The 24,185-nt window shown below is 43.5% G+C and overlaps 1 protein-coding gene across 4 annotated transcripts in view; it reads right to left on the reverse strand.

Moving 5' to 3' along the window:
* Positions 1-3,304: 3,304 nt before the first annotated feature.
* Positions 3,305-24,185, reverse strand: part of LOC133618620 (uncharacterized) — a 37,643-nt gene continuing 16,762 nt past the window's right edge. For 2 of the 4 annotated variants that reach the window (XM_061979151.1, XM_061979150.1), the window contains exon 3: positions 3,305-8,812. In XM_061979151.1, the coding sequence (XP_061835135.1) occupies positions 4,390-8,787 (4,398 nt within the window). In that variant the 5' untranslated portion in view covers positions 8,788-8,812 and the 3' untranslated portion in view covers positions 3,305-4,389. Of the gene's footprint in view, positions 8,813-14,474; positions 15,062-24,185 lie in introns of those variants that run through there. The other 2 variants (XM_061979152.1, XR_009817316.2) reach the window with 2 other exon arrangements.

Raw genomic sequence — 24,185 nt, forward strand, 5'->3', positions numbered from 1 at the left:
ATTCATTATTATTTTTTAAAGAAGGAAACAGCTTGCATGGCAGCTTTGTGTTATTAGAGTAAACATTGCAACATTTCATTGTTACATTTCACCTGGTTGCTCTTTAAAACTACTTTTTATGTTTGTTTGTTTTTTTTGTCGTATTTTTAGAATGTGGCGTGGGGCCGTTAAAAAATGACCTGCGGGCCGCAAATGGCCCCCAGGCCGCACTTTGGACACCCCTGCCCTACACAAATAAAATAGTACAAAACAAGAAATAGTGAACTTAAGTTCTTACCGAAACAATAAATGCACTTTTCTGTCGTCGCATGGACGCCTACCTCTCCCCTTATCGCGGACAAAATGGAAGTAGGAAGGCGTGTCCAACGCCTAAATAAATAAATAAAATAAATAAATAAAATAAAATAAATAAAAATCGAAAAACGGCCCTAATTTTATTTTTTGATTTAAAATTAGGGCCATTTGGAGATTTTTATTTTATATGGCAGATTTTAAAACAAACAAAAAAGTGCTGATTTTCATTAAAATATTGCCTTAAAGTTGGATTTTGTGCTGTTTTCCTTTTAGGGATATTTATTTTTCCAGATAAACACAGAAATCAAATATATATTCATCGAAAATGCGAAAATGAGTGCTCGTCTGTGTGATGACAAATTGAACCACCGGAAGCAGTATTTGAGCTTTTCCTTTGCGTTTAGCATGTTTTTAGCATAACGGTAACATCTTTGTTCAGCAGGAGTTCTATTGTCGTTTGAAAAAAAGTGTCATTAAATAGTTGTCCAACTTTTGTATCAGAAATGAAAATAGAAAAAATGGCCCGAAATGTGTTTTTTTGATTTGCATTCAAAGGCCTACTGAAATGATTTTTTTTTATTTAAACGGGGATAGCAGATCCATTCTATGTGTCATACTTGATCATTTCGCGATATTTTTGCTGAAAGGATTTAGTAGAGAACATCGACGATAAAGTGCTCAACTTTTGGTCGCTGATTAAAAAAAGCCTTGCCTGTACCGGAAGTAGCGTGACGTCACAAGTTGAAAGTCTCCTCACATTTCCCCATTGTTTACACCAGCAGCGAGAGCGATTCGGACCGAGAAAGCGACGATTACCCCATTAATTTGAGCGAGGATGAAAGATTCGTGGATGAGGAACGTGAGAGTGAAGGACTAGAGTGCAGTGCAGGACGTATCTTTTTTCGCTCTGACCGTAACTTAGGTACAAGGGCTCATTGGATTCCACACTTTGTCATTTTTCTATTGTGGATCACGGATTTGTATTTTAAACCACTTCGGATACTATATCCTCTTGAAAATGAGAGTCGAGAACGCGAAATGGACATTCACAGTGACTTTTATCCCCACGACAATACATCGGTGAAGCACTTTAGCTACGGAGCTAACGTGATGGCATCGTGCTTAAATGCAGATAGAAACAAAATAAATAAGCCCCTGACTGAAAGGATAGACAGAATATCAACAATACTACCAAACTCTGGACCTGTAACCACACGGTTAATGCTGTACCGCCTGACGAAGCCTAGCAATGCTGTTGCTAACGACACCATTGAAGCTAACTTAGCTACGGGACCTCGACAGAGCTATGATAAAAACATTAGCTCTCCACCTAGCCAGCTCTCATCTGCTCATCAACACCGGTGCTCACCTGCTTTCCAGCGATCGACGGAGCGACGAAGGACTTCACCCGATCATCGATGCGGTCGGCGGCTAGCGCATCTGCTATCCAAGTCAAAGCCCTCCTGGTTGTGTTGCTGTAGCCAGATGCTAATACACCGATCGCACCTACAGCTTTCTTCTTTGCAGTCTCCATTGTTCATTAAACAAATTGCAAAAGATTCATCAACACAGATGTCCAGAATACTGTGGAATTTAGTGATGAAAACAGACAATTTAAGCTGGCGACTGACCTATTCCAAAATGTCTGATTCATACAATTGACGTCACGCGCATACGTCATCATACATAGACGTTTTCAACCGGTAGTTTCCCGGGAAATTTAAAATTGCACTTTATAAGTTAACCCGGCCGTATTGGCATGTGTTGCAATGTTAAGATTTCATCATTGATATATAAACTATCAGACTGCGTGGTCGGTAGTAGTGGGTTTCAGTAGGCCTTTAAGAATTGGTAATCGAATGAACGGAAGGTACACGGACCTGAAATAACTATAGTATCGATATTTTGATTTTAAAATCCATCCATCCGTCAATTTTCTACCGCTTGTCCTTTTCGGGGTCGCTGGAGCCTATCTCAGCTGCATTCGGGCGGAAGGCGGGGTACAACCTGGACAAGTCGCCACGTCATCGCAAGGCTAAGACAGATAGAAAACATTCACACACTAGGGCCAATTTAGTGTCGCCAATCAACCTATCCCCAGGTGCATGTCTTTGGAGGTGGGAAGAAGCCGGAGTACCCGGAGAGAACCCACGCTGTCACGGGGAGAACAAAACAAAGATCTGGTATCGGCGGTATTTATATTTCAATATCGATCTGTACATCACTAAGCAAACAAACCAAGCAGTTGGTCAGCAAGAAGAGTCTGGTCTCTCTTCCTCTGCAGCGCTCATGTCAGCCAAAGCAAACTTTGATCACCAAGGGTCCTTTGTGATCGCCCAACCTCGACTGTCCATTTCTTCATACAATTTGGCTTAGTCTTGTAGAAATTCCTCAGGCTGTCATGTTATCTCCTGTAATAATTGATCTTTGGATGTTCTGGTTGGTTTGAGCAGTAGTTCAAACTTCCTGCCAGCCAGACATAAAGTTTACCATGAGGCTAATTACATGTCCCTTGCTAGCTGATGCATATGAGGGCTTTAAGAAACACTGAGAAATTGCTATTATTCCCAAATCCTCTATGATAGCTCAGTAACATGCACAATACACATCCATCCATTTTCTACCGCTTGTCCCTTTTGGGGTAGCGGGGGGATGCTGGAGCCTATCTCAGCTGCATTCGGGCAGAAGGCGGGGTACACCCTGGACAAGTCGCCACCTCATCGCAGGGCCAACACAGATAGACAGACAACATTCACACTCACATTCACACACTAGGGCCAATTTAGTGTTGTCAATCAACCTATCCCCACACACTCGTAATATTACATATGTATGTATACATATATACACTCACAAATGTGTGCATGTGTCTATTCACATGCACCCATTTTATATAGGCATAACTGCATTCTACTATTTATATTTGACATTAGCATGCTAATCTTACTAATAATTTTCCTTCAGGTGGAATATTGGTAACAGTTACAGTGACTTGACAGGAAAATAGAACAAATGTATAAAATTACTTTTATTCAGCAAATGATGAAAATAAACCTGTTATGTACATGAATATACACGTCAGTCATGGGAGACAATTGGACATGAACATTCCAGGCTTGCAACCAACATTTGACAACAGAGACATTATTAGCGCATCAAGGCAAGTAACAAGCATTTAACAACATATACATTCGCATGTGAAAACTGGTCCTTAGCATTTGGTAAGCTACCCATTAGCACATCAAGGCTAACCACTAACGTTTGACAACATAGACATTGCCATGTGAAGTCTAGCCATTTAACCTGACTCTCGCCAGATACTTGTAGTTCGCTGAGCTCTACACAAGGATCTGGGACTTCTCAATAAGAGATGTATTTCAGAATGCAGGGCCTTGTAAAAAAAATTATTGTATGTGATTGGATAAACCACGAGTTCGTTATCTTGAATGACGTGCTACTTCAACCACTCACATCGAAATCAACCCGTGACACTTATGAGAGCGACGCTGGGAAATCCGAAACAGAACAGCCGACATATTGGATAACGACAGAGCGAAAAGTTAATCAATGCCTTCAAAACCGTTCTCTGTTCATCTTTTAAATAATTAACATTCAATAGATTCGACAAAACAGTTGCTATAGCGGAATCAATGTCAGCACACGGCTTCTCGCTGTGTGCCGCCATTGTTGTTTGAATCAAACAGTTGCTTTGGCGCTAAGTCACATCTATGAAATCCCGCCCAACGATCCTGATTGGTTCATTATTTTTTGCTGTCTTTAAGGAGTTTGCATTGCCCTCGATCTCAGATCCTTGTGTGGAGCTCAGAGAACTACACGGATCTGGCGAGAGTCAGGTTACTAGCCATTAGCATTTGACAAGATTGCCATTAGCACGTCAAGGCTCGCGACTAGCATTTGACAACATAGCCTTTGGCATGTGTTTGTTACCTTTTGGCAATATAATTGTATTTTAGCTTCCACTTCAGTTTTGACTGAACATCTTTAAAAAATATATTTTTTCATTATCCACTCATTGTAAAGTGTCTCCAAGTGTCACTAGGGTATGGCAGAACACCACAAAGCTAAACAGTGATGTCACTTTCTTCCAGAAGGATTGGCTGGTTTTGAAGCATTCCAGAACTTGCCGGAATGACCCTCAATATACTTCCTGACCTCTCCGTCTTTGGACCGCCTCCAAAAGTCCTTCTCTCTGATGCCCTGGCCGTCTGAGCGGGGCCTCCTCTTTTTCCGGCTCAGGTTGTTGTTGTCCTTCCTGAACATCATTTCCGGCAAAAGTTTCTCCTTGTCCCAACCGTCCTCGCTTTTCCATCTCTCCGTGAAAGGTCTCTTCTGGTTTCCCAGTTTGCTTTTGCTTTCGATTCTGGTTGGCGGTAAACTCCACTCTTGGTAAATGCGTTGTTTGACCGTACTCATACCTCTGCGATTCACACTGAGCACCTCTGGAGCAGACATAGATCTGGTCCGGTTTGGCCTGCTTCCAGCAGTACCAAATAAAACAAGCTTGACAGGTTGGACGCTTTTGGCTGAATCTTTCCTGCGGGCTGGACGCAGATCACTACGACGCTTGCAGGTTTTCAGCTTCTTAAGGACAGGAACGTTGATGGCAGAGTGTCTCGCTCTCTTCCGCTTGGTGCCAAAGCATGGCGCCATCTCGCTCTTGTTGGACCTCTTCTCTGTGCACCACTGACGCCACATTAATGTCAACATTTCTTCCCGACAAAAAGCTTTGGACGTTATGTCTGCCCTCCGCTGGGGGACATTTCCTGTCTCTTGATCATCATGTTGATATAGAGAAGAGTCTTTAGCATGATTTGGATTAATTGATGGATTTCTTCCATCTGTGCAGGAGGCGCAATCAAGCACCGCCTCCTCGTCTACCAGCACCGTGTGGCTCAAATCCTCCTCGCTCTCCCTGGTAGGAGTGCAGCTCAGAAAGTCTTCTTTCCACTGAGCAAAGAACGCCTCCACCACTGAGTCAGCTGAAAGATCCTTGTCTGCTCTGGAATCTACTTGGTCCAGTTTTGAACCTTTCAGGAGCTCCTTTGTAGGATGATCTCCCGCAGGCAGGGAGTACTTGTTGATGCACATCGTCTCCCCTTGAAGAAGAACCTTGTTGAAAAGATGGCCTCTTACAGACTGGGAGTTCTTATAGCTGGTTTTGGTCTCCTCTTGGGGAACAACCTGAACGACAGGATGGTCTCTTACAGGCTGGAAGTTCTCGTAGATGGTTTGGGCCTCCTCTTGGGGAAGAACATGGATGGAAGACGGTTGTCCTGCAGACTGGGAGTTCTCATAGATTGTTTTGTCCTCTTCAGGAAGAACATGGATAAAAGACTTTCGTCCTGCCGGCTGGACATTCTCGTATATGGTTTTGGCCTCCTCTTGGGGAGGAACATGGATAATAGACTTTTGCCCTGCAGGCTGCGAGTTCTCGTAGATTGTTTTGTCCTCTTCAGGAAGAACATGGATAAAAGACTTTTGTCCTGCAGGCTGGATGTTCTCGCAGATGGTTTTGGCCTCCTCCTGGGGTGGAACATGGATGTAAGACGGTTGTCCTGCAGACTCGGAGTTCTCGTAGATTGTTTTGTCCTCTTCAGGAAGAACACGGATAAAAGACTTTTGTCCTGCAGACTGGCAGTTCCCGTAGATTGTTTTGTCCTTTTCAGGAAGAACATGGATAGACGACTTTTGTCCTAAAGGCTGGGAGTTCTCGTAGATGTTTTTGGCCTCCTCTTGGGAAAGAACCTGGATGACAAAATGGTCTCCTGCGGGCTGGGAGTTTTCATAGATGGTTATGGCTTCCTCTTGGAGAAGAACCTGGATGAAAGGTTGGTCTCTTACAGGCTGGGAGTTCTCGTAGATGGTTTTGGCCTCCTCTTGGGGAGGAACATGGATAAAGGACTTCTGCCCTGCAAGCTGGGAGTTCTCATAGATTGTTTTGTCCTCTTCAGGAAGAACATGGATAAAAGACTTTTGTCCTACAGGCTGGAAGTTCTCGCAGATAGTTTTGGCCTCCTCCTGGGGTGGAAGATGGATGGAAAACGGTTGTCCTGCAGACTCGGAGTTCTCGTAGATGGTTTTGTCCTCTTCAGGAAGAACATGGATAAAAGACTTTTGTCCTGCAGGCTGGGAGTTCTCGTAGATGGTTTTGGCCTCCTCTTGGGGACGAACACGGATAATAGACTTTTGCCCTGCAGGCTGGGAGTTCTCGTAGATTGTTTTGTCCTCTTCAGGAAGAACATGGATAAAAGACTTTTGCCCTGCAGGCGGGAAGTTCTCGCAGATGGTTTTGGCCTCCTCCTGGGGTGGAACATGGATGGAAGACGGTTGTCCTGCAGACTCGGAGTTCTCGTAGATGGTTTTGTCCTCTTCAGGAAGAACATGGATAAAAGACTTTTGTCCTGCAGGCTGGGAGTTCTCGTAGATGTTTTTGGCCTTCTCTTGGGGAAGAACCTGGATGACAAAATGGTCTCCTGCAGGCTGGGAGTTTTCGTAGGTGGTTTTGGCTTCCTCTTGGAGAAGAACCTGGATGAAAGGTTGGTCTCTTACAGACTGAGAGTTCTCGTATATGGTTTTGGCTTCTTCATGGGGAAGAACGTGAATGACAGGATGTTTTCCTGCAGGCTGGGAGTTCTCATAGATGGTTTTGGTCTCTTTTGGGGGAAGAACCTGCATGAAAGGATGATCTCTTACAAGCTTAGAGTTTTCATAGATGGCTTTAGCCTCTTCCTGTGGAAGAACCTGGATGACAAAGGAGTAGATGTCATCTTCATTAGCATGTGCAACTGTTACAGATGAGGTCCTCTGTTCTTCATCTTCAATCCGTTTCACTTCCTGTTCGTCTTCTTGTTCTCCATGTTCCTGTTCTTCCACAACTTTGGAAGTGTTTGCAGTTTCTGGGGCGCCGCTTGTTGGCACAAGTGGGTCAGAAAGACAGCTATCAAAGGTCATGGCACAGCCAGACTCTTTATCGATGTCGTCCAGTTGCTCGTTGACATTCCTCCATGATGAAACGTAATGCGGCTCCACATACTCCTCGCCGTCTTGCAGCACGTGAAGCCCTTCAACATTCAGGTTGCATGTTGCTTGCGTCAGAACCACGGAGTCTGCGGTCCAGTGTTGGGACAAGAAGGCTAAAATGTCAGTCATGAGATTTTTGTACCAGGATGACTTGATCTGGTGGCACAGCATCTGTAAATCTTTGTTCCAGAACAAGTCGGTTAAATGATTGATACAGAAGGCAGAAGACTCAGATTCAATCTGAGCTTGTTGGAATTTCTGAACCAGAGCCACTAATTTGTTTGTAGTCCATGTACTTAATGTGAGACTCTGGAGTGTCCTTTTATTTTCCTCTGTGTTGTCTTGATGGGTCTCTGGAACCTTCTTATCGGTCTGACCTAAAGAATCACCTGAACACAAGTCTTTCTGGTGCTGAGATACCTCGAAGGACAACCCAGTAGTACCTTGACCAGAACTTGCGCACCCTTTAGTGGCCGGATCACAAACTGGTAAGGAACTTCTTTCCTGGTTCTTTTCAGGTATTCTTGTAGTTGGTGAGAGCATCTTAAAGATCAGCGGATATTTCTGAGATATTAGCTGTATGGCCGTTTGCACGGTCTCAGGAGCGAGTTCAGTATTTGTGCCAGGGGATGAGAGAGGTTCAGGGGCTTGGAGCTTGTGGTCTACTTGATACTGATGATGTCTTCTGGTCTTGGACCAGTCCATTTCACCTGTCTGTAACTGTATTGTTTCTGGAATGCTGTTCTGAAGAGGTTGGGGGGGGTGAGGTGGTGACTGCTGAGAGACGTTCATGTCCATCAGATGTCTTCTCAAACTGGGACACGCTCGTGGCGTCCTGCCATGAGCGCTGGTGATAGGACTGTGGCATGCGGCTGCAGGATGCATCACCTGCTTGGACACCACAAGGGTCGAAGGTGAGCATTGTTCAGATTTCTGATGGGCGTTGGTGTTTAATAAGCTCTGCCCAGCTGATGGAGAGTTTGCAATGCTATTATCAGGGTATTGTGAGGGCGTGGCCATGTTGTGGGAGAATGCAAACCTGTGCTGTGAGGCGTCACTGACAACGCAGTGACTGTGGAGCCTTGTTGGCTTCCTCCAGTGAGCCACAGCATCACTCTGGGAACAGGAAGTGACACTCTGCTGAAACTCTCTCGGGGGGACAAACTGGTGTCCATGGCTTCCAGACTGGGGGTCATGTGACACATTGTGGTAGACCCTGCCGTCCTGACCCACACTGTGCTGAAACTCTCTCGGGGGGACAAGCTGGTGTCCATGGCTTCCAGACTGGGGGTCATGTGACACATTGTGGTAGACCCTGCCATCCTGACTAGGAAGCGACGACGGACCAATAGAGTGATGGGTGTAATGGTAGCAGTTGTTTGTGCTTGCGTGGGTCCTAATTCTGTTGGACGACTGCCACGAGAGTTCGTTCATCAAAGCACAGGTCTGCATCGTGTCTTCTCACCAGGGAACGTACCTGAAAGAGGTTCAAACATGTGACAACATTAACACACTCAGTGAAGATTTCCTTCTGCTGTTAAACTTCTGACCAACAATCATTACATGACATTAACAATAGAACCTTGATTTAGCAATCCAACTACACAGTGAAGAAAAATAAGCTTTGGTGTACAAACTTTGTTTCTATGTACGAACGTTTTATTGGCAAATGTGTTTTGCAGCTCAGCCATTTTGTGCCTGGCAGCACAGCCATTGTAGGCGGGCTGATTGACCGTAGAGCTGTTGTTAGCTACTGTGCTACTTTGTGTGTCTTTCAAGTGCTTTTGGCCTTTTAACGACATTGTTATAGTTTTTCTGGCTCAATATGAGTCACAAGAAAGTTATGGACAAGCCATTTGTGATTTGAAACATTCAGAAAGTATCCACAGCATTGTTGACACTGCCTTACAACCCTCTCCCCCTCCATTCCACTGCAGCCCAAGAAGATTTACCAACAAGGTAAAGTAGATTCTATTTTTGATCTTTATCATTTAAGCGACCTGACTGTTAAAGTTAATGAGTTTTGTGATTTCAAACTGATTGCACCACAGGGCTAGTGACAGTGTGCGAATGTGAACGCAGGATGGCTGCAAAGGAGGACAGTTACATTTCGTGTTGTAGTTTTGAAGTTGATCCATCACCCCCTTGCTATGTTTGTTATAAAGCACTACTGTATATTGTGTTCAAAAAGCTTTATTAAAAAAATGACTTTTGTTGAGGTTGGAACCCATTATTCATTTTTACGTTGTTTTTTTAATGAGAAATTTGCTTCAATATACAAACTTTTCTATTTGGGGACGGCATGGCGAAGCTGGTAGAGTGGCCGTGCCAGCAATCGGATGGTTGCTGGTTACTGGGGTTCAATCCCCACCTTCTACCATCCTAGCCGTTGTGTCCTTGGGCAAGACACTTCACCCCTTGCTCCTGATGGCTGCTGGTTAGCGCCTTGCATGGCAGCTCCGGCCATCAGTGTGTGAATGTGTGTGTGAATGAGTGAATGTGGAAATACTGTCAAAGCGCTTTGAGTACCTTGAAGGTAGAAAAGTGCTATACAAGTATAACCCATTTATCATTTATTTATTTATTTGTGAACCCTGTTCCTGACCCACTTGGAGCAACAGGAGCGCTATATTCACATATTTCAGCTTGGCCTTTAAGACCCTGTCTACATGAAGCTGGATAACGCCTTAAACGAATAACTATTTAGCCTAAACCAGGGGTCTCAAACACGCGGCCCGCGGGCCGGAGACGTTATTTTACGGCCCGCACCTTGATATGAAAATGTTATGTTAGTGCGGCCCGCAAGTCTTATATGAATGGCGCTTGACAATCCTCCCGATTTTCCCGGGAGACTCCCGAATTTCAGTGCCCCTCCCGAAAATCTCCCAGGGCAACCATTCTCCCGAATTTCTCCCGATTTCCACCCAGACAACAATGTCGGGGGCGTGCCTTAAAGGCACTGCCTTTAGCGTCCTCTACAACCTGTCGTCACGTCCGCTTTTCCTCCATACAAACAGCGTGCCGGCCCAGTCACATAATATATGCGGCTTTTACACACACACAAGTTAATGCAAGGCATACTTAATCAACAGCCATACAGGTCACACTGAGGGTGGTCGTATAAACAACTTTAACACTGTTACAAATATGCGCCACACTGTGAACCCACACCAAACAAGAGTGATAAACACATTTCGGGAGAACATCCGCACCATAACACAACAGAACAAATACGCAGAATCCCTTGCAGCACTAACTCTTCCGGGACGCTACAATATACACCCCCCCCCCCACCCCCCACTACCACCAAACCCCGCGCCCCTCAACCAGCAATGTATCTTCAGAGAGGGTGCTCAGCATGGTTAGAAAGATAGTGACAGAGAATAGAACGAGGATGGACAATTTAAACCTAAAGTCACTCCTTTCCTGCAAATTCAATTTCACAGATGCTGCCCATACCTATGCTCCTTCAAAGGCTGTGCTACTGGCTGCAAAGCATTGCACTTTCAAAGACAACAATGAGTAGAGGAGTGTTATGTGTGTATATGTGTAAATAAATGAACACTGAAATTCAAGTATTTTTTTAATTTATATATATGAGCGAGCCGTGGCCCGAGGGGCCAACAACCTTGTTCCTCTGGTGGACCCGGAAGTCCTGTTCCTCTTTTGCTTTTGTTGCAGGGGGAGATCAGAATGGAGACAAGTCTCTTGTTTGTCGAATCAAGTCCTTCTTGGAGAGCTGGCAAAGTTCTTTCAGTCCAAGCAGGTCAAGACACCTCTCTGTGGGCCATTTGATGCCACGTAGAAGTACGAAATTCCGTATAATAGTGAATTCTACATCCCTATGAAACCTTTGGTTTCGGGGTGGATACTTTTTCTTAGCCAATCAACCTTTCTCTGCTATGGGGTTATAATGCATCACAGTATTCTCAACAGTTCATTGCTTAAACTTCAGTTTGTCCCATACACTAACATTCTATTGGCTACAGTATACTTAGATGCTATCCCTCAACTGGCAAACTCTGGATACCCCAGCGTTTAACCCAACTTTCTGTTTTTCCCTCTCCAACTGTGACCCAGTACCGTGCTACCAATCAGCCTAACTGTTTATGAACAGCGTAATTGTTTGTGAACTACAGACAACATGAGGTAGGGTTAACTAAACAAATAGGAGTGTGTCTACTTGCCATAATAACATTCCTCTCTATTTTTGCAATACTATCAATTTTGCAATTTTTGCAGAATGTGTGGGGGGGCCGGTAAACGATTAGCTGCGGGCTGCAAATGGCCCCCGGGCCGCACTTTGGACATCTCTGACTTCAAGCGACCTTTCAGAGCTAGTTGTAGTACACACAGGATTTCTATCTTTCAAGGACGTAATGGTACGACAAAGGATAAAATCTTGGTATTTTTGTAATGGCATTTATTGCAGGCTCAATAGCATAAGCGTTGCACAGCGTCAATAATCATTGACATATATTTGTAAAAATTTATATAAATGCAAATCAATGTAATCTCTAATTCGGTTTAAATTGGAGTTCAGTTCGTTTCTTACTGTGCAAAGTTCTTTGGAGAATGTCCGAAAAAGTCAGAAAAGTGTCTCTTTGTTTGGAAGGAGCTGGGTAGGTCGCAGGTTCAGGGCAACCGCACCCAGGCTCTGGCTGCTCCACAGAAGAGGAAGCCTGGAGGACCAGCGTCAACCAGGAGCTGGTGCTTGGGTGGGCGACGCCCTTGATGTCCTTCGGCAGAAGTTCAGTCCCTTGTCGTCAGAGTGTAGAATCGGAATCTGTTTCCTCTCTGCTTTTTAGCAGGGGGATCCCAGATAAAAAAGATTCTCTTTCGTCAAGTTAATTCTTCTTGGGTTTTTGGATAAGTTCTTGTCCAAGCAGGCAGGAGTCCTCTTTGTCTTCCATTCGATGGCTGGTCCAAGCACGAATCCTGTATAATAGCTGTTGCTGCACCCTTTTCATGCCCTTCGTAGTGGGCCGGTACATTTTAAGACAAACAACTCCTTTTTTAGTCTTGGAGTACAGCCCATCACATTGTGTTAACTTTTCATTGGATACAGTATACATTCCATTACATGCTGTCATCTTTTCATTGGTTCACAAAAGTGTTCAGAGTTGGTTTGGTGGTAGCGGGGGTGTATATTGTAGCGTCTTGGAAGAGTTAGGGCTGCAAGGGATTCTGGGTATTTGTTCTGTTGTGTTATGGTGCGGATGTTTTCCCGAAATGGGTTTGTCATTTTTGTTTGGTGTGGGTTCACAGTGTGGCGCATATTTGTAACAGTGTTAAAGTTGTTTATACGGCCACTCTCAGTGTGACCTGTATGGCTGTTGATGAAGTATGTCTTGCAGTCACTTACATGTGTCTTTAGAAGCCGCATACAACATGTAACTGGGCCGGCACGCTGTTTGTATGGAGAAAAAGCGGACGCGACGACAGGTTGTAGAGGACACTAAAGGCAGTCCCATCACGGCACGCCCTCAATATTGTTGTCCGGGTGAAAATGGGGAGTAATTTGGGAGAATGGTTGCCCCGGGAGATTTTCGGGAGGGGCACTGAAATTCGGGAGTCTCCCGGAAAAATCGGGAAGGTTGGCAAGTATGGACAAGGTGAACTCCTAATTTAGTTACTTCGGTTTGACACAGGTCCTAATTGGTTAATTCAGTTAGTAGCAGTAAACATCTAATGGGGAATTTAGGTACTTTTCCATGTTCCTCTTTTTGGGAACCATCTGTCCCGATTGTAGCTGAGATAGGCTCCAGCGCCCCCCGCGACCCCAAAGGGAATAAGCGGTAGAAAATGGATGGATGGATGTTCAGCTCCCCTTTTCACATGAACATCCTGATCTTGGTCACGTACGCTGCATGTGACTCCTTTTTCTAAAGATCCCAAAAACTAGTTTTAAAACCCGTGGAGAACTGGCATTCCAGGCTCTGGAACAACTTGCACCAGTCCTTCTGTGATCTTGACTGTGTTGAAACTTTTACGAAACATTTGAAAACTTCTCTTTTTAGTAAAGCTTTTAGTTAATACACCTTTTAACAATCCATTGTCTAATCCACTTAGTATCCTATTTATGATGTTTCCCCTGTCATTTTAAGTGAATTGTTGTTTTACTTCACTTACAGCGCTTTATGATTTTATTTGTGAAAAGGGCTTTATAGATAAAATGTACTTACTTACTTTTTAATTTTGTACAGTGAATACACTTTTTTATTTCATTAATACTGTTAGATTATTTCCCTTTTCTTACTGTTTTAATACTAATGAGTAAGTTTTAATAAAACACTTCATTAAACCCTTTGAATACAGCAGATATAGTCCCTATGGTTATGTATGTGGCCTATGCTGGTGGGCTGAGGGTTTCAACTCTCCTGACACGTGAACAAAAACGGAAACATACATACATATATATATATATATATATATATATATATATATATATGTATATATATGACGGGCAACATAAATAAATTAATAAATATAAATTATATATATATATATATATATATATATATATATATATATATATATATATATATATACTGTGTATATATATATTTATTTATTTTTTTCTGTTAACTTGCCTTTTAACTTATCTGTTAACATGTCTTTAGAACATTGTGTGTCTGTAAACATCCCATGTATGCCCTGTAGGTGCTTTGCAGTGTTGTTTAGTTACAAAGGGAACATAATATATTACACCCAGAACCAGATGTCAGTCACATTTCAAATGTAAATGTAGATGTAAAAGATCAGTTAGAATAATACATAATGTTGGATATATAGAACATACAAACCCTTTATTTATTAAATCAAAAATACTGAAATTCCACAACATAGTGAATTTGCAAACAGCTAACATTATACACAAAGCAAACTATAACCTGCTACCCAAGAATATACAACAATTCTTCTCAAAAAAAGAGGAGAAATATAATCTTAGAGAAAAATGTAATTTAAAACATTTGTATGCACATACAACACTTAAGACATTCAGTATATTTGTATGTGGAATTAAATTATGGAATGGATTAAGCAAAGCAATCAAACAATGTACTAATATGATCCACTTCAAGAAACTCTTCAAACTAAAAGAACAAAGAAGAAGAACCATGATAAACATTCAGAATTTATTTCATCCATCCGTTCATTTTCAAAATAATCTTACTCATCTCACCATATGAAATGTAACTTACTTCACCGAGTATTATTTATTTATTTGTATTGTGATTACTTATGGAGTATATTGTGAATACATTGAGAACAGGAAGTGAACAACAGTTTTAGCAACTGTTATGTAAAAGAAAATGGGTAGGATTAAAGAAGCTCTGCTTCTTCCTACTCCTTTTCAAACATGTTGAAAAGAGAAACTGGAAATTGCGATGTATCATGTTGTATGCTTGCATGTCGAAATAAAAATGAACTCAAACTCAATGGTAAAATGGGTTGTACTAGTATAGCGCTTTTTCTATCTTCAAGGCACTCAAAGCGCTTTGGCACTATTTCCACATTCACGGGAGGCGCTAACCACGACCCATCAGGAGCAAGGGTGAAGTGTCTTGTTCAAGGACACAACGGACGTGACTAGGGTGGTAGAAGCTGGGGTTCGAACCAGGAACCCTCAGGTTGCTGGCTTGGCCACTCCCAAACGTGCGACGCCGTTCTTGGGAGAGTGGTCTCACAGGCCAATCTCCCAAGGAATGTGACCTGGGAGGCCCTAAAAGTCACAGGAGACAGATGGAGGAATGCATGCACATGGATAGTATAGTAAAGTAAAATATAAACATCTACATGCTTGCATTGTTTTAGTTTGAACTGTTCAAATCGCGAAAAGGAAAAATGTTTCTTATAGGGATCAACTGTATTGCATAGTTTGCATTTTAGTGGCAAGATCTAGGCCCTTGGGTACTCAGATAGTTTGCATACTGTTTGCGGCACAATAGCCATATTGGTTTGGTGGCCCAACACTTTTGTCAGTAAAAGTCATGTGACTTGATACAACTTACAGCTATTGGCTATGCAGCTTTTTGCTACCATGTGATTGGCCATCACTGTTGTCAGTCGAGCTCAGGGGTCAGCAACCCAAAATGTTGATAGAGCCATATTGGACTGAAAAAAAAAAAAAAAATTGGTCTGGAGCCGCAAAAAATTAAAAAGTCTTATAGAAGTGCAATAATGAAGGCAACCCATGATGCAAATGTCTATATTAGCAATAATAGCCCACTATCAAAATGACTATGTGTCACAGGCTGACACAAATCTTTGTTGACAGGAGTGTAATACTTACTCTACTAATTTTTACCCCCTTGGAACTCATTAGTAAAATAGAGGCTTCTCAGAGGGTGAGAAAACTTCTGGAAACTACTGGCTCAGAATGGCCATAGACATGTGTGTCCAAGTTAAAGGAAACTGCAGGCTGTCTTCTTCTAGTCACTAGTATGTAGTCGATTTATTACAATATTTGCAAGCTCGGTGACGTTTGCTGTGGTCTGTAACGGCACACAAACAACTATCAGAAATCCGATATGTCATTGAGACATGCAAATATAAATTAAATACACAGATGATATGAGTAAAGGAAATTAAATGAGCTCAACTATACCTACAAACGAGGCATAATGATACAAAATGTACATACAGCTAGCCTAAATAGCAAGTTAGCATCGATTAGCTTGCAGTCATGCAGTGACCAAATATGCTTCATTAGCACGCCAACAAGGCAGTAACATCAACGAAGCTCACTTTTGTGCATTCACGCATAAAAAGTTTGCCGGACTTAATGAGACAAAGGAGTGGCATAAAACGTGTCTTAATGTGGCAGCGTCGGAGAAAGTTGTACATGTAAACAAACAACGGTGAGTTCAAGGGCCGCCAAAATTAGTAGGACAAAACGGTGCTCGCCAAATACTCTCATCAGTGAAGCATGTTTGATATAAATAATGGATTATTTGTGTCATGTTTGCCCTCCTACAGAAACCATAGTAAAACAAAAAATATATTTTTCCCTCAGGGAGCCACTATGGTGGCGCTAAACCGCAGGTTGCCGACCCCTGGTCTAGCTAGTTGGCCAGCTGCCAGGAGGAGTCACAGGAGTTTATCAGCGACTATTGTAAGTTTTAAATTGTTGTTTGTTCTGTCTAAGTCTCGTCAGCTGGACACCTGTGGAGCGTGTCACTGCATTTTCTTTATTTTCATGACAATTTACATTGTACATTGTCCCTGAAGGTATCAACACTATGAATGAACACATGTGGAGTTATTTACTTAACAAAACAAGGTGAAATAACTGAAAACATGTTTTATATTCTAGTCTCTTCAAAATAGCCACCCTTTGCTCTGATTACTGCTTTGCGCACTCTTGGCATTCTCTCAAAGAGCTTCAAGCACACCTGTAAAGTGAAAACTATTTCAGCTGACTACCTCTTGTAACTCATCGAGAGAATGCCAATAGTCTGCGAAAAAGTAATTAGAGCAAAGGGTGGCTATTTTTGTCAGAATAATTGTATACAAGTTATCACACAACTTCGTGTTCCATTGAGTTCAGGTCCCCTGCGAGAAAACAAAAGCTGTCTTTCATCTTATCAAGCAAAAGGCTTGTAAAACTCCACTGTGTGCGATGGGATGCGGCATGGAGGTGTCGGTTCCTTTGATCTATTGTCAGCCACAGGAAGATCTTGTCCTGACCCGAGATCTACAAAGCGAAGCGGGAGCAGGCCCTGACACCGCTCCAGGCACCTTTTCTTTTAACCGTTTATGACCGAGTGCAACAGCACTTATGACCACCTCCCTTTAGGAGCAGCTGCGGATATGTAATCAGAAAATGTTGAAATATAAGAGGAGCGCGTGGGGACTGCCTTCAGAGCGTGGTGGGAGAGTGTACGAAGTTGCAGCCCAGAATCCTGTCTCTGTTTGATTTCTTTGCTTCTTGTCTTGTCTAATAGATGTCATCGGTGTTTGAACCTGACAATTTTGAAGAAACTAGAATAGAAAACATGTTTTCAGTTATTTTACCTTTTTTTGTTTAGTACATAACTCTACGTGTGTTCATTCATAGCTTTGATGTCTTGAGTATATTTACAGCTAGAATTCACCAAGTCAAGTATTTCATATATATATATATATATATATATATATATATATATATATATATATATCTATATATATAAATAAAAGAAATACTTGACTTTCAGTGAATTCTAGCTATATATATATATATATTTATTTTATTATATATAAATATAAATATATATATATATATATATATATATATATATATATATATATATAAATATACTTGAATTTCAGTGTTCATTTATTTACACATTTACACACACATAACACTCATCTACTCATTGTTGAGTTAAGGGTTGAATTGTCCATCCTTGTTCTATTCTCTGTCACTATTTTTCTAACCATGCTGAACACCCTCTCTGATGATGCATTGCTGAGTGGGACGCACAAAAGTGCTTTCATCAAATGCACTAGAGTCTGGATTCTTCCATCTCTCCCTAGCATGGCCCAAAACCGGTCAATCTTTGCTTCCTGAGGAAGATCTTCACTGCCAAGCACTTGGTACTCCACTACTTCTTCCCGGAGGCTATCCAGGTCCAATCGCAGCTGCGGCTTGGAACTTACAAGCGTATTTCTTCATCTTACTCGTCGTCGGCGTCGCCATGGCTGTATCTTCCTCGTTCTTCTGCTTCGTCTCCTTGTTGTGTGCGCAGTTGTGCACTGCACTCTCTAAAGTCCGTAGATGTTATTGTCACATATGCATGTACAGTAGATGGCAGTATTGTCCTGTTTAACAGTGTCACAACATTGCTGTTTACGGCAGGCGGACTGCTTTACGGTAGACGAAAACGTGACTGCTGTTGTTGTGTGTTGTTACCGTGCTGGGAGGACGTTAATGAAACTGCCTAACAATAAACCCACATAAGAAACCAAGAACTCGCCCTCGATCATTCTACAGTTATAAGTGATTGGGCAGGCACGCTGTTTATATTGTGGGAAAGCGGACGTGAATACAGGCTGTCCTCACTCAGGTCCGCATGGAGCTGGAGGGGGCGTGGCCTCCAGCTCCGCCTGAATTTCGTGAGATTTTCGGGAGAAAATTTGTCCCGGGAGGTTTTCGGGAGAGGCGCTGAATTTCGGGAGTCTCCCGGAAAATCCGGGAGGGTTGGCAAGTATGGTCAAGGGTCATATGTGTTCTTGCTGGTACATTTATTTTACTTGTGGGCCTAATTGTCTCTTTGATGCATTTAGGATACCTCTATACTTCCCATATGATTATCCTGTTTCAACACCCGTGCGTTACTGATAAGCCTACCTGATTACTTAACACTCAGAATTATTTAAGTGATTATTTATCTGGTTTTCCCTAGGCCCTGTGGTTTCGCTATGCTCTTGCCGTTACAAGTGGGGGGATTAGCCTTTCTAAGGACTGCAGGGCGGAGAGGGGGTTTCTACTTATTTCGACATATTTTATAACTATTTTTTATAACACACGCACACTAAAATGCATACATGTGCATATGAAGACCTATTTTTTTTTGTCTTGTTTCTAGTGATTGTATATTTTATTTTTGTTACTCTTAATTTTTGCTCATTCCATTTCCTTTTTGACCAGGACATTTTTTTGTATTTATAATCCTTTCAATGTAATTACTATTTCAATTAGAGGAAATATTTTTTTTTGTGGCTTACTGTACGTTTTAAACTTAGACTTAGACTTCCTTTTTTGTCATTCAAATTTGAACTTTACAGTACAGATAAGAACAACATTTTGTTGCATTAGCTTGTTGTAGTGCAGGATAAAAGAGCAATGAGGTGCAGATATAAAAAGATTTACTGAACAGATAAATATATTGCACTTTTGCATATGCATCCACATTTACGGTTGTATGTTATATTGTCTTTATATTTCAGCGAGTTAATCCGTTTTTTGGGGGAATTGAGGGTATTATTATGATTATTATTTTAGTTTTCTTCTTCTGAACGCACATTCAGTAACATAACGAGTAGTGCTGTCACCTGTTCCACTGTCTCAGTGTAACATATATCATATATGACTGTGAAATTCACAATCATGATATAATGTTATTGATCTGATATACTTCCAACACGAACAGAACAGCGTCCTGACGGAGAAGTTCTGTCCCCCATTTGTCTGCACATTTTAAATGAGACCGTAATGAAGAATAAAGTAGCAGTATTTCCACCATACAGTGTGTGCGCACCTGTGATGGCTGGCGCCCTGGTACGACCTCAAAGCTGAGCAGTGAGGATCCCCTGGTGGGCTTGGGAGAAGCATTAGGGACAAGGCTACGACTGTCCTTTTGTTGAAGTAAAATACTTCTGGTCTACGTATAAAAGTGTGTGTCCGGCGGCCCCGTGGGAAAGATTTGTCAATTTTCTGGACTTGTACACAGTGTTAGAATATTTTGAAAAATACAGTTTTTACGCTTTTGCTTTACATTTCATTTGACTTCATTCACTAGATGAATTCCTTGGACTAAAAGTAGGAACACACAGATAATGTAGTTTATTGTTTTAATTTAAAAGGTCATTGTGTTCTTTTCTTCCCATGCTACATCAATGACGGTTGATTTTGTTTAGTCTCGCATGTTCATGTTGGTCATTATTGCAATAACAAAATTCACCTACGACCCCCCCCAAAAAAGTGAAAATCCCTGATAGGAGAAACAAAAATACAGGATTTTAGGCGTCAAAGACCGAATGTTTATAGCTAAACATTCTCATTTCCATAACAAACCTTGAAAATCCAGCCTCTGCAGCTGGATCACTCCAGCCCCAGAAATGGCATCCCCGCTACCACCAAACCCCGCCCCCCAACCCCGCCCACCTCAACCCCTCAACCAACGCATGGAGGGAGGGGGGGGGGGGGGGTTTGGTGGTAGCGGGGGTGCCATTTCTGGGGCTGGAGTGATCCAGCTGCAGAGGCTGGATTTTCAAGGTTTGTTATGGGAATGAGAATGTTTAGCTATAAACATTCCGGTCTTTTTTTTGGGGGGGGGGGGGGGGGGGGGTATATTGCAGCCGGAAGAGTTAGGGCTGCATGGGATTCTGGGTATTTGTTTTGTTTTGTTTATGTTGTGTTATGGTGCGGATGTGTTTGTCATTCTTGTTTGGTGTGGATTCACAGTGTGGCGCATGGCGCATATTTCTAACAGTGTTAAAGTTATTTATACGAACACCGTCAGTGTAACCTGTACCGTTGTTGGCCAAGTATGCATTGCATTTACGTGTGTGTGCGTGCTGAAGTCGCACATATTTTGTGATCGGGCCGGCACGTTGTTGGAATGGATGAAAGGCAGACGTGACGACAGCTCGTGGAGGACGATAAACGCAGTGCCTTTAAGGCACGCCCCCAAGACTGTGGTCCGGGTGGATGAGATATAATGACTGATGAACAACTTAGCTCGATAATGAAAGATACCTCAGCTCAAAGCCTGAGCCCCGACATTAAAGGCCTACTGAAATGAAATTGTTTTATTTAAACGGGGATAGCAGATCCATTATATGTGTCATACTTGATCATTTCGCGATATTGCCATATTTTTGCTGAAAGGATTTAGTAGAGAACATTGACGATAAAGTTCGCAACTTTTGGTCGCTGATAAAAAAAAGCCTTGCCTGTACCGAAAGTAGCGTGACGTCGCAGGTTGAAGGGCTCCTCACATTTCCCCATTGTTTACACCAGCAGCGAGAGCGATTCGGACCGAGAAAGCGACGATTACCCCATTAATTTGAGCCAGGATGAAAGATTCATGGATGAGGAAAGTGAGAGTGAAGGATTAGAGTGCAGTGCAGGACGTATCTTTTTTCGCTCTGACCGTAACTTAGGTACAAGGGCTCATTGGATTCCACACTCTCTCCTTTTTCTATTGTGGATCACGGATTTGTATTTTAAACCACCTCGGATACTATATCCTCTTGAAAATGAGAGTCGAGAACGCGAAATGGACATTCACAGTGACTTTTATCTCCACGACAATACATCGGTGAAGCACTTTAGCTTCGGAGCTAACATGATAGCATCGTGCTTAAATGCAGATATAAACAAAAGAAATAAGTCCCTGACTGGAAGAAAGATAAACAATACTACCAAACTCTGGACCTGTAACCACACGGTTAATGCTGTGCCGCCTGGCACAGCATTAACCGTCGTTAGCAATGCTGTTGCTAACGACGCCATTGAAGCTAACTTAGCTACGGGACCTCGACAGAGCTATGCTAAAAACATTAGCTCTTCACCTACGCCAGCTCTCATCTGCTCATCAACACCGGTGCTCACCTGCGTTCCAGCGATCGACGGCGCGACGAAGGACTTCACCCGATTATCGATGCGGTCGGCGGCCCGGAGACGGAGGAAGTCAACCCAGACAGGTGAGGACAGCGGTGCGGCGGCGGGCGTTGTAGCTTTCGACGACACCCCGGCCGCCATCAGAGTCGACAAGAAACATATATTACCCCAAAGTTACGTACGTGACATGCACATAGCGACACGCACGTACGGGCAAGCGATCAAATGTTTGGAAGCCAAAGCTGTAGTCACGGTAGCGCGTCTGCTAGCCAACTCAAAGTCCTCCTGGTTGTGTTGCTGCAGCCACCGCTAATACACGATCCCACACACAGCTTTCTTCTTTGCAGTCTCCATTGTTAATTGAACAAATTGCAAAAGATTCACCAACACAGATGTCCAGAATACTGTGGAATTTTGCGATGAAAACAAAGCTGTTTGTATTGGGATACAATGGTGTCCGAATACTTCCGCTTCAACCCTTGACATCACGCGCAAACGTCATCATACCTAGACGTTTTCAACCGGAAGTTTCCCGGGAAATTTAAAATTGCACTTTATAAATTAACCCGGCCGTATTGGCATGTGTTGCAATGTTAAGATTTCATCATTGATATATAAACTATCAGACTGCGTGGTCGGTAGTAGTGGGTTTCAGTAGGCCTTTAATGAACTAGCATCCAAGAAAAGATGGCAGGTATCTGGCTTGAGCACATCAGATTAGATCAGTGTGTTGCAAACTGAGCAGTTTATAGTCCTGAATGGTTGGTTTATTCACATTGTTATTTTATTTTCAAATTTATTAGCCTGTGGAAAAAGTTCATGTTGATACTTACCTCAGAAGGCTGCAAATAGAAAAGAGGCATTACATTTTTATTTAAATTGTATTTGATATGCCATTGATATTCTTTAATTATTATTATTTGAAACTCGATTTTGCATGTCACTATAAAGTTATACAAGCCTTGCTTGTTCAATGTTCAATGCAAAACTTGTTTGGGTCCCTATTAAAAAGTTAATTTGTTCAACATTGGCCTGCGGCTTTGTTCAGTTTTAAAATTTGGCCCACTCTGTATTTGAGTTTGACACCCCTGCTTTACTCCTCTCTGAGCTGCCACCTTAACGTGGTAGAGGAGTTTGCGTGTCCCGATGATCCTAGGAGCTATGTTGTCCGGGGGCTTCCATGCCCCCTGGTAGGGTCTCCCAAGACAAACAGGTCCTAGGTGAGGGATCAGACAAAGAGCAGCTCGAAGACTTCTATGGAAATGCAAGAACCAAGACTCAGATTTCCCTCGCCCGGACGCGGGTCACCGGGGCCCCCCTCCGGAGCCAGGCCCGGAGTTGGGGCACGATGGCGAGCGCCTGGTGGCCGGGCCTGTCCCCATGGGGCCCGGCCGGGCACAGCCCGAAGAGGCAACGTGGGTCCCCCCTCCAATGGGCTCACCACCCATAGCAGGGGCCATAGAGGTTGGGTGCAATGTGAGCTGGGCGGTGGCCGAAGGCAGGGCACTTGGCAGTCCGATCCTCGGCTACAGAAGCTAGCTCTTGGGACGTGGAACGTCACCTCGCTGGGGGGGAAGGAGCCTGAGCTAGTGCGCGAGGTAGAGAAGTTCCGGTTGGATATAGTCGGACTCACCTCGACGCACAGCAAGGGCTCTGGAACCAGTTCTCTCGAGAGGGGCTGGACTCTCTTCCACTCTGGCGTTGCCAGCAGTGAGAGGCGACGGGCTGGGGTGGCAATTCTTGTTGCCCCCCGGCTCAGAGCCTGCATGTTGGAGTTCAACCCGGTGAACGAGAGGGTAGCTTCCCTCCGCCTTTGGGTGAGGGGACGGGTCCTGACTGTTGTTTGCGCTTACGCGCCAGGCAGCAGCTCAGAGTACCCACCCTTTTTGGATTCACTCGAGGGAGTACTTGAGAGTGCTCCCCCGGGTGATTCCCTCGTTCTACTGGGGGACTTCAACGCTCATATTGGCAACGACAGTGAAACCTGGAGAGGCGTGATTGGGAAGAATGGCCGCCCGGATCTGAACCCAAGTGGTGTTTTGTTATTGGACTTTTGTGCCCGTCACGGATTGTCCATAACGAACACCATGTTCAAGCATAAGGGTGTCCATATGTGCACTTGGCACCAGGACACCCTAGGCCGCAGTTCTATGATCGACTTTGTAGTTGTGTCATCGGATTTGCGGCCTCATGTTTTGGACACTCGGGTGAAGAGAGGGGTGGAGCTTTCTACCGATCACCACCTGGTGGTGAGTTGGCTGCGATGGTGGGGGAGGATGCCGGACAGACCTGGCAGGCCCAAACGCATTGTGAGGGTTTGCTGGGAACGTCTGGCAGAGTCTCCTGTCAGAGAGAGTTTCAATTCCCACCTCCGGAAGAACTTTGAACATGTCACGAGGGAGGTGCTGGACATTGAGTCCGAGTGGACCATGTTCCGCACCTCTATTGTCGAGGCGGCTGATTGGAGCTGTGGCCGCAAGGTAGTTGGTGCCTGTCGTGGCGGTAATCCTAGAACCCG

This window comes from Nerophis lumbriciformis, linkage group LG19, assembly GCF_033978685.3.
Source record: "Nerophis lumbriciformis linkage group LG19, RoL_Nlum_v2.1, whole genome shotgun sequence".
Lineage (NCBI taxonomy): Eukaryota > Metazoa > Chordata > Actinopteri > Syngnathiformes > Syngnathidae > Nerophis > Nerophis lumbriciformis.